Source organism: Polypterus senegalus, chromosome 18 (genome assembly GCF_016835505.1).
Source record: "Polypterus senegalus isolate Bchr_013 chromosome 18, ASM1683550v1, whole genome shotgun sequence".
Classification (NCBI taxonomy): domain Eukaryota; kingdom Metazoa; phylum Chordata; class Cladistia; order Polypteriformes; family Polypteridae; genus Polypterus; species Polypterus senegalus.
Genome location: NC_053171.1, coordinates 17,813,416 through 17,830,414, shown reverse-complemented (window position 1 = coordinate 17,830,414; position 16,999 = coordinate 17,813,416). Strand labels below are relative to the sequence as shown.

General features: G+C 38.2%; 1 protein-coding gene across 3 annotated transcripts in view; it reads left to right on the top strand.

The window, feature by feature from the left end:
- The window catches only part of mta1 (metastasis associated 1), a 112,413-nt gene that overhangs the window by 84,053 nt on the left and 11,361 nt on the right, over positions 1-16,999 (top strand). For all 3 annotated transcript variants that reach the window (XM_039741812.1, XM_039741814.1, XM_039741813.1), the window contains one exon: positions 15,596-15,753. In XM_039741812.1, coding sequence (XP_039597746.1) covers positions 15,596-15,714 — 119 coding nt within the window. In that variant the 3' untranslated portion in view covers positions 15,715-15,753. The remainder of the gene's footprint in view (positions 1-15,595; positions 15,754-16,999) is intronic.

Below are 16,999 nucleotides of genomic sequence, written 5' to 3'. Positions count from 1 at the left end.
CACAACCGGGTCGACGCTTGCAGCATTACCAGCCGCCCACCGAGAACAAACTTGGCAGCCGTGTGTGATGGGCGGGCAGTGAAACACCCCCTTCCGCTCCATCCAGCCTGTGTCCAGTCAGGAGCAGTAGCTGCGGCAGCGTAGTGGGTGGGCAGCGATCCGCCCCATCAAGCCTCCATCCTGCACACGAGCGATAGCTGTGGCCCCGGTGACTATGGACCACGGGTCACCGCCTGAGGGACACTACAACTGTGCAAGCAGTGAAATCGCCCCCCTCCAGCCCGCTACTTGCAGCGTCCCCAGGCCAAAGATGACGGAGCACCAGTTACTGAGGTGCATGCATCGCAGCTGCGGCCCCATTTGTAAGTCGTAGGTCAGATGTCCGGAACCTGGGGGCTACCTGTATATATTTTTTCTCTTTTCTGCAATTTCTCACACTGGTTGGATTCAGTTTCTTTCTCCTTAGGGTACAGTCTGTATGCAGATTTCTACATACCAGTGGGTGTTCTCGGATTCTGGCTTAATTTCACAGTCCAAGGACACTCTATTGATTGCTGATTCTAAATCAGATGGGAGGCATGAGATTGCCGTGTGCAATGGATTAGTATTTGTGTTGTCCTGGTTTTTAATGCCTTTCTTTTATTTCCAAGAAAAGGTCTGGTTTGCTCTCGGAAATTTGTACTACACCAAAACTTACCAAAAAAAAAAAGTGACTGCATAGAAAAGTAACAACAACCTGTAAAAGGATTTGAAGTTATTTTGTTTGTTTATTGACCCATTGTGCCCATTACAGTGTTGGGTCATTTATAGGCCTTGAGTTAATGTTACTGAAATTGGTTTACTTTAAATGTGTCCAATTATTTTGCAAAAGTTCCTTTATTAAAACTGTTTAAAGTAGCAAAAATGCTACTGCCCCTTGTTTACTTATTTTTTAAAAAATGCACTAGTCACGAGGGGTGCATCAATTCATTTACCTCTCTTCCTACCCTGATGTGCCCATCACTCTGGAACAGGGTATATCTGGACTCCTTAGACCTTTTTCCAATACTCTACAGTCCAATCTTTCAGCTCTCTAGCAAACTGACACCTTCCCCAAAATTAGCCTCACTGATACATGGTTTCTTAAGGCTACACAGCTGTTTAGTCCCAATAAGTTGAGTTTGCATTGTACATGTGGAAATGCTCCTACTGTCACTGTTAAACACATCCATGAGTTCTGCTGTTGATTATTTAATGTCATTTCGCCAATCATGAATGCTGCAAATCAAAAGTGCCCTTGCTTCCTTTCTGGCTGTGAGAGGAATTTAGATTCGTTTTCTGTGGTAGTGTACAACAGCACTTTAAGACCCTTTTATAAAGTGGCTGGGGGCTAGTTAAAAATACATTCATCCCCCATTGTAAAATGCAAAGAACCAACAGGGTATTTTCTAACATTTAAAAAAAAAAATCTTCACTTTAGAACACCATTTCATGTGGCAAATTAATATCCACCATGATTGTGAATAAACTACTGAACCAATGCTTAAACAGGATTTGGGAAATGTCCTTATGCCTTTGGGGCCCATTGTGCAAGAGTAAAATATTGGCTGTATTAGTTAAACTAATATAATATTATGATACCTCCTTAAGGGCATGCAAAAAGTTATCGGGAACCAACCTTTGAGATTGTGGTTCAGCAGGTCCTTAAACTCTGACAACCACCATTACTCTTGCCATGCTATGTCTGAAATTAAGTAAAATTATGATTAATGTATAGGTTTTGCTTTCATTGGCTGCTTTTTTTTGTATTGATTTGAAGAAGTGGAGTGATTAAATGTATATCTAATATTACTGTATTCTGAAAGTGACAATTAGATTAAACTTGATTTCAAAATAAACTGTTGAACCTTATAATCATAAATAATAATTTACTAAGAGTGAGTGTACTTCCTTCCTTCTTAAAATGCTCACCCTTTTATCAATACTGGCAGAAATGAGAATTTGTTCATTTTGTATATCCTTGGATTCCATAATTACCGTAATACCTTGCTTGGTGGAAGAGATGAGCACCATTTCTTTGTTTTTCTTGGCTTAGTTTAATTCCACATTGATGAACTGGATGAGCTTGTTGAATGATTGAATCCATGGGCAAGCGTCTATTGTATAGGGATGTTATGAAGGACTGGGGATCACAGACATCCTTGAAGTCTCCATATAGTTACAGGACACAGCTCCAGTGGCCGTATTCAATAATGCTATAAAGTTGATTCATTCAATTTTGATTTAAAATTGCTGCAAATAATGACTCTCTATTTATATCTCATCATAAAATGGACTTGAGTGTCTACCGTCAAGAAGTTGTAAAGTTACTAATGCTCTTTAAGCTACAATATTCTGAATAGGCAATCAGATTGCTCTAAAAAAATGGTTTCATCTTGGCTTATACATAACACGCTTAGTTAATGATATGCAGGTCTGCAATAGCCTGGAGTTTTTCAACAATGTAATGTTTTGTTTTAATTAAAAGTCTGTCATCAGTTCATGTCCGAGTTATTGTCACTTGTACACAGTGCAGTGAAATTCCCACCTGAATGTTTGACCATCACACAGCAGGCAGCCACTGTCCATGTGCGGTTGCCTGGATTTCGCTCTGTTAGCACATAGTGATAGGTAATGTTGTCTGAAATGGGCGAGTTTCTTTCCACATACAGTTTCATGAATCCACTGCTAAACTTTCTTTAGTATGCAATTACTGCCAATGTGACACTCGCCTAAACAAATGGAGTTTTGCCACTTTGATAGCTTTTTGGATAAGTGGAAAGAAAATAATATTGCTCCTTTGCGATTTGGCAACACTATACATCTCTTTAAAAACTGAAAATGTTCTTATGACATTAAACGGGGGGAAAAATTTTCTTTTAGAAATTCAGCCTGGCTAAACACAACCCAAAGAACAAGATTATTAAACAATAGTCAGCACCAAAAAAATAGGAGAAAGTGAAAAGAAAGTTAGATAAATGTAAAAAAGCGGATGGCTGTTTTTGCCAACTTTCAGATCATTCACATTTACTTATTTGGCTGACTCCTTTATCCGAGTTGACTTACAACATTTATGATACAATTGGTTATACGTTTCTTTCGGTTTTCCCATCAGAGCACATGCAATTCCAGTGACTTGCTTATTGTCACACAGTGTCAAAAGCGGGATCTGAACCCACAAACTCAGGGTTTGAACTCCAAAGCCTTTACCACTAAACAACACTGCCTGCTTGCATAGATCGAAGAAGTCACTTGAAAAAAAAAATAAAACCCATGATGAGACTAAATGGCGGACTCTTAGACAAAACTGTATTGCAGCAAAGCAATAAAATTGTTCTCCATGTTTTTGGAAAAGAAAACACTGTACCTGCTGTCTAGCTTTGACTGGTACTTTGTATGTGCTGATAATGGTGCCTCTCGTCAGCCTCCGTGTGTTGTGCTGCCTGATGGGAGTTGTAGTCCCAGTGTCAGCACTGTTTTTTGAGATTCCCACTTCCATGACAAATGATACTCCATATAAGCCTGTATTTTAAGTTGAACCAACGCTGATGCACATGCAGATTTTGTGAACATCGGTTCAGTTGTTTTTTCCGTGATTGAACAGTCTCAATGGTTACAATATTATTTTTATTGATTATTAAAGAAATCTAGGTAAATCCAAAGGGTTCAAAAAAAAATAATTTTTTGCAACTATATGACTTGATGTGAGCAGAAGAATTCTGCACTGTTACTGGTTGGCTTAGACACCAGTAACAGGAAAAACGCTAAAGTTTGTATTGCAGCAGTTTTAATTTCTTCACATTACTACAATACCCAAATTGCTAATCTTCCCACCAAACACAAAAAGAGGTCAAACAGAAAAACTGTTCAAAAATGCAGCACATACATAGAATTTTGAAACAAACCTCTCAACAACATAATTCTAGTAGCAGGCTGAAAGAGGAAAATGAGAAGCCCAGATGCTTATCTTGCACAAAAGAAAAGCCTTTGTCACACCGCAGTTATTTGCATAAAAATAACATTGAAAAGATGTGGGCCAGCTGTTGTCCTGTCACCTCCCTGGGCAGAGGAACAAATACAGTCAAGCAGGCATGAGACAATACTCTTATCTCAAAATACAATTCATATTGTGATTCAGGCATCACAATGTGAAAATTTCATAAAGGACATTTACTGAATGTTTAATGTTACTTGTTCTTTAGGCATTCCTACATTCAAAACACTATAAAATAAATTCAGATCAGTGTACAAATAAGGTTTAATGACTTTTTTTTTTTTTCCCTTTGGTATTAAAATGCAAATCTTAAATATTAAGTTACATGTGCTATCTATGTCATATCTTGGCTGGTGTTCAAAATTGTGTTTTTTGTATATTGTGTTAAGTTTTGATTCTTGTATTTGTTTATGTACATCATTCCTTATTTTTTGGTATTGTCTTTGTACTCAAGCTGCCTTTATGTTCCATGTGTTTTGTGGGTTGTCCTCCAAGAGACGGGGGCCCAACTGCCAATCACCACCAGGAACAGCCCTCCTCCCTATAAATCTGTAGGATCTTCCGCACGTCCTAGTCGTTCATTGTGAAGGCACTCTGGAGATGGAGAGTTATTTTCTGTTTTTGCTGTGCTTGCGCCTTTGGTATGTTGTTGGACTTTTGCCCTTCATGCTTTGTGTTTGACTACGTTTTTGGATCACTATATTGGGACTTTGTTAGCAGTGGATTTTCTTTGTTAATCTCTTTGCTTCTAGTGCTCCATGAAGCTTCATTGTTATTGAAGAGCATTTTGTGAGAAGAAACTTTTTATTTTATGAAGGTTCATTGCTTGCTCTTATTATTAGCAGGGATTTGGAAAGTGCTTTTGGATCTTACTTGGACTCCATGATCATGACTGTCTGCACTACCGTAATAAAAGATGTGTTGCATGTTTATTAGTACGTGTGTAATGAACTGCATTTAATAATTTGTCTGTGTTCTCCAGTGATCCCCAATCCTGTTGTTGCACTATTTAATTTCAATTTTTGGGAGGCCGTAGAATTCCGGCCAGATTGCACCATTCTATTTTATTTTACCGTGATCTTTTAAGTTTTTAAACGGATGTTTCAGAGTTTACCCAGGGTGGTGATGATTTTATTTAAGGTAGTTTTTGGAGGGTCGCTGGGTAATTGCTCATATAGGTAGTGGTGTCAGAGAGCATTTCGTTTATTGTGGTAACAAGATAGCACACAAACCGGCAGACACTTTACAGACTGTGGTTTTCAATGCCAATAGCACAAATTTGACCAGAGAGATAAGAAACGCAGTTTACGGCATTCCTTGCAGTACATGCCCAGCACTATACATGGGACAAACATCTAAAAGACTCAACACATATACAGGAACAACACAACACCATTGGAAGAAAAGACCCAAGGTCTCTGATTTACACACATACAAATTCCACCAAACGTTTAAGTTGGATACTGTGAAAGTAAAATTCAGAGCCAATACTAAGAGTGCTAGGGAGCTGGCTGAATCGTGGCTCGCTAATGAAAACCCAGCAACCTCCCAGGAGGCTTAAAAAGACCAACACCCTCTGAACCCCACCTTACTACTCCCCCTCCACCCCACTCTTCCATCTTTTAAGTATTGTCTTTGATTTCTGTATGTCTAATCTTTTTCCTCTGATAATGACGCCTGGTAGGTTGTCAAAAGCTTGGGAATAAAAAAACTATTTTAAGAGACGTGACTCGTTTTCTCCCTTTGTGGATTTCTAGCTACAAATATGCAAACCGTGTATGTATGTGTGTGTATATATGTATATATATATGTGTGTGTGTGTGTGTGTGTGTGTGTGTATATATATATATATATATATATATATATATATATATATATATATATATATATATATATATATATATATATATATATATATATATTTATATATTTATACAGTCCCGATCAAAAGTCCACTTGAAAAATGGCAAAAAATCATATTTTGCATGGTTGGATCTTAACAAGGTTCCAAGTAGAGCTTCAACATGCAACAAGAAGAAATGGGAGTGAGACCAAACATTTTTGAGCATGCAATTTAATGAAAACAACGATTAAACTGAAACAGACTGTTCTACGGCTGATCAAAAGTTTAGGACCACACCTCCAAAAAAACCCGTAAACCCCCCCAAAACAGAAATCAAACTTCCAAACATGAACTCAGTACTGAGTAGCTCCACCGTTATTGTTGATCACTTCAAAAATTCGTTGCGGCATGCCTGATGCAAGCGTTTCCATCAGGTGAGTGGGAACATTTCTCCAAGTGGTGAAGACGGCCGCACGAAGGGCATCTACTGTCTGGAACTGTTGTCCATTTTTGTAAACTTCCCTTGCCATCCATCCCCAAAGGTTCTCAATTGGATTTAGATCAGGGGAACAAGCAGGATGGGCCAAAAGAGTGATGATATTCTCCTGGAAGAAGTCCGTTGTCCTGCGGGCATTGTGTACTGTAGCGTTGTCCTGTTGAAAAACCCAGACGAGGGCCCTCAGTCATGAGGAATGCTCTCTGCAACACCTGGACATAGCCAGCGGCCGTTTGACGCCCCTGCACTTCCTGAAGCTCCATTGTTCCACTGAAGGAAAAAGCACCCCAGACCATTATGGCGCCCCCTCCACTGTGGCACGAAAACATCTCAGGTGGGATCTGCTTGTCATGCCAGTAACGGTTGGAAACCATCAGGACCATCAGGGTTAATTTTTTTCTCATCAGAGAATTAAACTTTCTTCCACCTTTGAATGTCCCATGTTTGGTGCTCTCTTGCAAAGTCCAAACGAGCAGTTCTGTGGCGTTCAAGGAGATGAGGTCTTTGAAGACGTTTTTTGTTTTTGGAGCCCTTCAGTCTCGGATGCCGTCTGATGGTTATGGGGCTGCAGTCAGCACCAGTAACGGCCTTAATTTGGATCATCCAGTGTCTTGACGAACAGCCAATTGGATCCTCCAGCTCAGTGCTGGTGAAATTTATTTTGGGTCTTCCACTTGACTTTTTTGTTCCATAACCCTCAGGATCATTTAAGAAATTCCAAATGACTGTCTTACTGCGTCCCACCTCAGCAGCGATGGCGCTGTGAGAGACCCTGCTTATGCAGTTCAACAACCCGACCACGTTCAAAAAGGGAGAGTTTTTTTTGCCTTTGCCTTCAGAACGTGTGACTACCTGACAGAAAATGACAAAGAATCCACATGTTTGCACAGATTTGGCCTTTTAAAGGCATGTGGTCCTAAAATCTTGATCAGCTGTAAAACAGCTTGTTTCAATTTAATCGTTATTTTGAATTAATTGAATGCTCAAAAAATGTTTTGTCTCACTCCCATTCCTTCTTGTTTCATGTTGAAGCTCAACTTGGAACCTTGTTAAGATCCAACCATGCAAAATATGATTTTTTGCCATTTTTCAAGTGGTCTTAAACTTTTGATCGGGACTGTATATGTGTATATGTATATGTGTGTGTATATGTGTATGTATATATATATATATATATATATATATACATACACACACACACACACACAAAGGTTTAAAAGTAGAACTCAACCCCATTGAGCTTAGTTTAAATCAAGACCTGTTTATTGAATTAAACTCAAATATTTGTCCAAGATTATTCTATATTGCTTAATGTTTTAATATAGTTAATCTTGTGACTTTGAATTTATTGTGTTGTATTGGACATTGTCATGAAGCACACTGTGAGATTATCGATTAACAGCCACACATCTTATTAGTAATCATATTATAGTCTGTGTTATTAAATTTGAGTTTTGAATGATTAAATGAAGACTGAATATTCAGAATGGCAGAAGCATAGAAATTGTTGTCACTTACTAATATCAATGTCGTTAAAATGTCTTTTAAAATCCCAGCTCAGTGCATATTCCCATCATTCAGTTAGAGAAAATGGAGTGAAGAAATTTGTAGAGCGTGGGTTGAAAGGAGACAACATTAACATGCAAATACTTCGCAGACATTTGCACTTTAATTTTGTCAACAAGCCAAGCAATCTTACAAATGGCATTACGTTGACCAGCCCTGGCATTCCTGCCATTTTTGCTGTACTTTGAGATGAATGAGTTTCAGTTTAATACCTCACAAAGTCCTGGTGCTGAAGACCGAGGTTTTGCCACTTTTCTGAACTTTTCAAAGCATTCTAGCTCAGTTTCATTCTAAATCATGCAACACTTTTTCTACATGGTCCTCTCATAATGTTTGGGACAATTGGCGTCACAGGTGTTTGTGATTCCTCAGGTGGGTTTCATGGCTTCATAAGATACCTCGGCTTGCTTCTGCCCTTTGGAGTCTGTAGTCATCGTTTTTCAACATGAGGAGAAGAGCTGTGCCAATGAAAGTCAAAGAAGCCATCATGAGGCTGAAGGACAAGAATAAAACCTTAGGAGACATCAGTAACACCTTAGGATGACCAAAATCAACAGTCTGGAATATCATGAAGAATGAACAACACACTGGTGAGCTCAGTAATCATAAAGGGACTGGTAGGCCAAGGAAGACCTCCACTGCTGATGACAGAAGAATCCTCACTATGGTAGAGAAAAATCCCCAAACTGCTGTCTGACAGATCAGAAACAGACTTCAGGGGGCAGATGTGGATGTGTCAGAGGTGACTATCAGCAGAAGACTTTGTGAGCAGAAACACAGAGGCCAGACTGCAAGATGTAAACCACTAGAACAGGACAGCCAGATTACAGTTTGTGAAAAAAGGACTTAAAAGAGCCTACAGTAGACACAGATGAACCTCATCAGAGAGATGGCAAGAGCAAAGTGTGGAGACTAAAAGGAGCTGCCCACGATCCCAAACAGATGACTTCATCTGTTAAACATGGTGGTGGGGGTGTTATGGCTTGGGCATGTATGGCTGCCACAGGGCCTGGCACACTTCTCTTCACTGATGATAGAACAGCTGATAGCAGTGACACACAGAATTCTGAGGTGCATAGAAATATCTGACGTGCTCAAGTTACAGTAAATGCCTCCAAACTCACTGGACGGCCTTCATTCTACAACATGATGATGATCCAAACATACTGCTAAGGCAACACAGGAGTTTATCAAAACTAAAGAAATGGAAAATTCTTGAATGACCAAGCCAGTCCCCTGATTTAAATCCAATTGAGCAGGCATTCCATATGCTGAAGAGAAAACTTAAGGGGACAAGACCCTAAAACAAGCAGCAGTTGATGATGGCTGCACGAGAGGCTTGGCAGAGCAGCACTAGAGATGATCCTCCGCACCTGCTGATGATGATGAATCACAGACTTAAATCTATCATTGCATGCAAGGGATATGTGACAACGTACTAAATGTGACAGCTTTAACTAACCTGCCATTGCTGTGTGCCTACCATTGTGGTGCCTTGAAATGAGGGGAGACCATGTAGAAAATGTGTTGTCATTTCTCCACAGTGAGACCAAATTGTGTGCATATCCCCTTAAATGAAAGTGTGAAATGTGCACTTTAATCACACGTCTGAATTGTTTGATTTGTAATTTGAAACTGTTGAGTGGAGGGGCGAAATCGAGTAAAAATGTGTCTTTGTCCCAGACATTATGGTGGGCAATGTATCTAGCTCAGTTTTTGGGAAATGTCAGACAACTGACCTACCTGATTGGTCTGTGGTCACGCTATACCCTAATGTGCTAATTGCAAGTTCAACTATTGTGGCGCAAATTGACAATTGGTTTGTAAATATGTCATTTTAGACAAACAAGGGGTAGTATTTATTCACATTGCTTATTTCCTACTGAGCCACATAGCAAGCTGCTTGCATGTTCACTGCCCTTCATGTTATATGGTAGGTGTTTAGTTAAAGGATATGTTTTGGAATTTTTCTGTTTACACAGAGGATGCACACACCAGTGTGTTTCTTCATGCCAGTCCTAAGCCCAGATAAATGGGGAGGGTTATATCAGGAAGAGCATCCGATGTAAAATTTTGCAAAATCCATATGCGGACAGATGATCCGTTGTAGCAACCCCTAACGGGAGCAGCCGAAAGAAAAATGAAGGAAGACTTTCTCAAATACGATGAATAGGGAAAGTATTGTAATCGTCCAAAAATGTGACTTCTATTTTCTTGACTTTTGATGTTTTAGACCTCCCCGAGTCTGAAAATACCATTTTTGGAAGTGTGTGTGTGTGTGTGATTTTGTGTAAATGCGATAACTTGAATACGCTTTCAGTTAGATGAACCAAATTTTGCATACGAGTATTAGGTACAAAACGTAGATTCCTATCAACTTTTGAGCTGTTTCCGCTAACCAGAAGTGGTACTGTTTTATTCATGCAACTACAGAGTCCGATTTATTCATCTTTACTTTTATAGTAATTGTTAAATATATTATTCATTTGATTGGATTTATTGTTAATGGTTTCTTTAATGTACATAATATAAAAATATACTCATTGTATTGTGGTTTACTCCTCACATATCCATCTCCATATCTGAGTATACGAGAAAGTCGAGGGAGAGAGCACTCCCAAATTTTTATTTTGGGCATCTTTTGAAATTTTTCTATTTTTAATTTGATGCTTAGGTATTTTTATATACTTCATTGATTTGTTTGCCATTGCTCTGTTTACAGATCGGTGTCTACTTTGCTATATGTTGTACAATGCACAGTATTGTTGCTGTGGGTTAGATGCTTCTGCACTGGTGTTGATATTCTAATAAGCATCAATTAAAATAAATACTTGGTGCAGTATGTTTAAAAAATATAATGCATTTTGATTTCTCAGACATTTGGCACAGGTAATGTTAAACGCAACTGCTGCAATTGTCACAACCTTTTATCAAATTGCATTAATATGCTGAAGAGAGACTGCTGTTGGCACAGCAAAAATCCAGTGCTTTGTGCTTCCTGTTCCATATCACTCTTTAACATAAATCTGAAATGAGTCCCCACATTCTTATTTAAATAATCTATTGTATTTTATATAAGCTTTATAACACCCCATTCACGTTACAAGCCACATTGCTCAATTCTGACTGATTGGATTTGCCTATCTTGATGGTTCACATTCATAAGCACAAGTGACCTGCTGTGTCGAACTGTAATGTGAACGCATCTGTCCTCCGAAACAGCACACACGTTCACATTGTGTGCACGAGTCATCTGCATCTCCAATAACAAAAAAAAAAAAATCATATTTCTGAGATAAGCCTTGGGATTAACCAACAAAATGGGTGCACTACTAGCTACTGTGGTAAAAAATCTTGAACATTGAATGACTGATTTAATACTGTAAGAGTCAAAGCTATTAAGGTAATGTTAAATTTACATAAGTGGTTGCTTAATTTGAATAGAATGAAAGTTTCACATATCTGCATAGATAATTGAAGATTCCATTTACCCCTATAAAAAAATTATCGCAATAGTCTTAATGTTGTGCTGTATTTCGGGTGTGATAATAGAGTGATTTCAGATTGTTAAACAGCTAAATAGAAATGTGAACTGTTAGAATCGAAAGGTATAATGACATATAGTTGTCCTTATGTATGTCAAAACATAGGTCATAGTGTAAGTGATAACATATGGAAACTCTTAAGAGATGTAATCAAGACACTTGAGCCTTAAACGAAACATCACACGCTACGTTCACATTACAAGCCTCATTGCTTAATTACAGTTTTGTTTTGCTTTCATCGGATTTGCCCATCTCAACAGTTCACATTCATAATTACAAGTGACCTGCTGTAACTGTCCTCTGAAACGGCACACATGCACCCATTGGTGTGTTTGTGCACGAGTCATCTGTGTCACCAGCAACACAAAATGTCATATTTGTGAGACGACTTCTGGTATTAACTAACAAAATGGACGTGCTAGTAGCTACTTTATGCATCGCATTTTGCTCTGGAGGACAGCAAACAGTTTGTCAACTGTTCATGATTAGGTCGAGATGGTGAACAAATGCCAGAAGCTTTTTTTTTTTTTTTTAAATCGCCTGCACCAAGAGATGTGAGTGTACAAGAAAGGAACCAACAGTGGTGGGACTGTGACTGTTGTCAAGACTGTAGCTCTTCATTATTGTTTTGCTGTGCTGCCAATGCTGGCTGGTGATGGAAGCGTTTTGGTCCATGCATACAGGCAAAAAAAAAAACATCAATTCTGATCTGGCTATTCCCGTTCACTTTGCCTGGCAACGAATCGGATGCCTATCCGATCTGGAATCACATATGAAAGTCACAGAAATCTGATCCAGACAGATTGGATTTCTGTCTCCACACACCTGAAAACATCGGATTAATGCAAAACAATCTGATTTGAGTCTCTTCAGCCAGGCAGTGTGAATGCAGCCTAAGAAGTACCTAGTACCTACTTCCCATCATGGCAGTTGGTGTGTGTGTGTCAGGAATAGTCTGGAATACTTATCCATTTGCTGTGAGACTCTTATGTTGATGCAGTGTTTATTACCCCTTGATTTCTTTTTTAAATGCTGAGGCTTATTGTGGCTTATGCGAGGGACGTTCAAAAAGTTTCCGCACTTTTATATTTTCATTGGAAACAATGAAGGCATGAGTAGTAATTGGTCGTGTCTGAGAATGTTGCGTGACTGAGAAAAATGCATTGCAAAGGAAGCTAACTATGTAGAAAAGTGATGTAATTTGTTTTTGAAATTCTTAATAAATAGAGGTTAAAAAAAAAAAAGTGCAGAAACTTTTTGATTGTCCCTCGTATGAAAAATGTAGTTCCCATTAGACCACAAAAGGCCAATGTTACAATACATGACTTCTAATCAGAGGGGATGTCAAAATTGACGACGGCTGTTCCTGATCTTGTCGCCTTTAGATTTCAGATTATATGAGTAGAATTCACAGGAGGTGACAAATTAGAATACTGCCTGATGACTTTCCAGCACACTTTCGCATTTCCAAAGTATCAAGAGGTCACTCATTTTTCTGACCACTAAAAGCGTGCTGCCTGACTGAGCTGTTGACCACGTGGTTGCAACCACTTTTTTTTTTTTCTTCCCCTATTTTATCATGGTATGTAAAACACAAGCCATCAGACAGATGATTTACTCCTCTGTTGTCATGTCCAAAACAGACTCTTATTCCTTGTAGCTGCATTATATGCATTGTACTTCTTGATAAGCTCTCATTTGTTGTCAGCTCTCATGTACACGTGAGTTTGCCCCTTTGACTTAAGACGAGATCAGACCTGTTTGAATGGTTGGATGGAGTCACTAGGTATGTCAGACTAAATGACTGTTGGTCACAGGAGTTTGCCATGACTGATTCGGACTCTCTAAGATTATATAAATGAAGTCTACGACTGCTGATCTAAGGAAAGGTCGTGTAATAATATATTATGTATGTATGTATGTATGTGTGTGTGTGTGTGTGTGTGTGTGTATATATATGTATGTATGTATGTGTATATGTATGTATGTATGTGTATATATGTATGTATGTATGTGTATATATGTATGTATGTATGTATGTATGTGTATATATATATGTATGTGTATATGTGTGTATATATGTATGTGTATATGTGTATATATATATATATATATATATATATATATATGTATATGTGTATAACTGGACTTTTTGTTTATTTTTGTCCTCCTGGCCATCTGACCGTACCTTGTTTTGTTGTTACTTATTCTTTAATATATATTGCCTAATCTTAATTGTATTCTCTTCTTTTAACTTTCTATTGTCATCTTGTAAAGGACTTTGAGCTACAATGTTGTAAGAAAGTGAGTTATACATAAATAAATGAAGTTGTTGTTCATGGCTCTGATCATATTAAAATGTGTATACTGTACTGTAATTCCAGAAACAACAAACTACCACTCATGACAGCTTGGAAGGCCAGAAAAATTGAGACACTAACTATGACAGCCTTCTTATAAACAGAATAGAAGACCCACAGTGTTCAACATGCTCTTCTGATGAGCTAAATTGCCCTTACAAACATACAGAAATAGACATTACTCATTTCATGATTTGGGTTTATGAATGCATTAAAATAATATATATTATATATAAAGAATAAGTAACAACAAAACAAGGTATGGTCAGATGGCCAGGAGGACAAAAATAAACAAAAAGTCCAGTTAGGCTGGAGAGAGAGAGGTCAGTACAATATTGATCTCCATGTTTGTTAGTTTTGAACCTGCTGAGGTTCAATATTAACCGACAAAATGGGGATGCTAGTAGCTGAACTTAAACTGAACTAATTATTACCATTGGCGTGGAGTGTGTCTTAATGTACCTGTTACGGATTTCCCTTATGTTCCTTGACACTGAAAATGCACATTATATCACTAAACATTTTGTATTTTTATGGTATCTCAAATGATGGTAGTATAGGGAGCACAACACTGATGTGAATAGAGGGCCCACTTTTCTTCATGTTCATCTGTCCAAAATTGAAATTGCATGTGAGATGTGAACATGCAGACCAATGACAAAGTTAAAAAATGACTAAAAGTAGCCATGTCCAGGTGTCGCTTACATCCGTCCAACCTGGCGATCATGTAGCATGCAGAACAGAGGTGTCCAACTTTGGTTCTGGAGGGCTGCAGTGGCTTCAGGTTTTCATTCTAACCATCGACTTAATTAGTGACCAGTTTTTGCTGTTAACTTTTTTTGCCTTAGTTTTAATTAACTTGACTCTGACCCTTTAGTTTTTCCTTAATTAGCAGCCAAACAATAATGAGACACAAAACAAGTCGCCACATGACGAGCTCACTTGTGCCCATCGCACACTATCTGAAAATAAAGAAAGGTGAAGGTCTCAGTAAGGTTGATCTTCTCAGGTCACCAAACAATTCTGTTGGTGTTCTTAGAAAAAAGCAGATTTGGAAATGTCTGTTGTGGCAGAATGAGAGCAGCAACAAGTTCTGGAATTAAATAATGGGTTTAATAAACAGTAACAATGGGCTTCTCATTAAGAAACTGGTTGAAGTGAAATTGGAGTTTGAAGCCCCGATTTAGTTGCTCATCTGTTGGCTCGTTTAACATCTGGTTTCTGCTTGGCTATCATTTAATGAAGAAAATAATCAATTCAGAGTACTGAATCTTTAAAAACGGGGCTATTAAAATGAAGGAACAAAAACTTTAATTTGCAGTGAAAACTGGTCACTGTTTAGGAAAAGTGTTAGAATGAAAACCTGCTGCCACCCAAGATTGGAGTTGGACACTCCTGATGTAGAAGGAAACAATGCAGCAGAGTTTTATTTTGTATTGACTACTCTGTATAAATTAACTTTCAAGATTTATTCATATTTCTACTTAGTATGGAATCTGTAAGATGTGTCCTTTTGGACTTTTTATTCCTTATGTGTAGCCACTAGGAGGACCAAAGTACTAGTTGCTGAAACTGCATTGGGCCAAAGTGTAACAGTAATTTAAACACATTACATTCTATGTAACAAAATGTTATTTGTGAGGTACTAGGCCGTTTGTGAATTTTGAGCTTTTATGAAGTTTTCCTTCATGTTTTAACTGATGTTACTGTTTAAAATTTGCATGCTGCTTATCCTTACTTGGTCCATTTCTTTTTGCTTTTCCACCCTGGCAGGACCCAAGCCCAAGGTGGTGCCTCAATGGGAAATCCTTTCATGCAAGCGTGTGACTGATTCAGGGAGATTGTCTGCTGCACACCAAGATGATGATGATGATGATGATGAACTGGACTGATGGCTTTGATAACTACCTCTTCATCAGCCATGAGATGAGGTAAAAACAAATTGCTTACGGCTAGGTGAGGCTTTTCATGTCATTGAGGGGAAACAAAAAAACACAGCCACCAAGTACATCGTGGTGAAATGTTTAATTATTGAGTGTAAAAAATGTTAATTGTAGCCGTGAATGCAGCTACTAGAAAGGTTCGATCAATTTCTATTACTCTCATTCAAAAAGTCTGCTTCTTTGTTTTAAAAAAAAATGGGTGAAATTCAAAGAAAATTGTTCACACAAAAAATAAAAGAGAAAGTTGATAATACACACAAAAAAAAAGAAAAGCCCCTTATGTACATTTAACTCTTAAGTGCGTTGGTTGAATTTGTAAATAAAATATTGGAAAACCACACCGATCAGCCTCAACATTAAAACCACCTGCCTAATTGTGTAGGTCCACCTCGTGCTGCCAAAATGGCTCTGGCCCATCGAGGCATGGACTCCACAAGACCTCTGAAGGTGCCCTGTCCTGTGTATCTGACACTATGATGTTAGCAGCAGATCCTGTAAGTTGTGGTATTGGACTTGTTTTTCCAGCAGATCCAACACATGGTTTGAGCCAATTGAGACCTGGGGAATTTGGAGGCCTAGTCAACTCTTTGAACTCTTGGTCATATTTCTCAAACCATTTGTGTGTCATTTTTGCAAAATATTACTTTGGCCGCACTAAGTAAGCATTTTAGGCAGCATGCTTCTTGAACAGATGGAAAGTGCTGCAACACAAGTGAGAGACATTTAATAAGACATTCAGGAGATACTGCCTGTATAGATAATGGAGCAATAAGGCACTTGCTGCAACTTGTTTGGCCATATTTGTACATTTCTACAATCTCTGTGCTATGGAGGCACCATATATTTCTTAATCTTCATCAGATTGGTATTTTCTAACTAAACTGTAATGATTGTAAAAACCAATTTAAAGATTTTATGTACTATAATCCACTTGTGTTACACATAACAATCTCAAAAAAAAAATGTCCATGAAAATAATCTCACAATACTCGTTTCACATAATCCACATGTCAAGTCAACATGCAAAACGCATACAGTTTTTGCTAAAATATTGTTTGATAAATACATCTGAAAAATAAAATTGGTGCATAAACAGGAAGTGTGTTCAGATGGGATCAAGCTTTTAAATTGACCAGTAAATGAGGTGGGGAGGCGTGGTCTTCAATTCAAAAGCTCGATCCCCTGTGAACGATTTTCCAGAAGTTTTTAGTTAACAGTATTTCAGCAAAAAAAA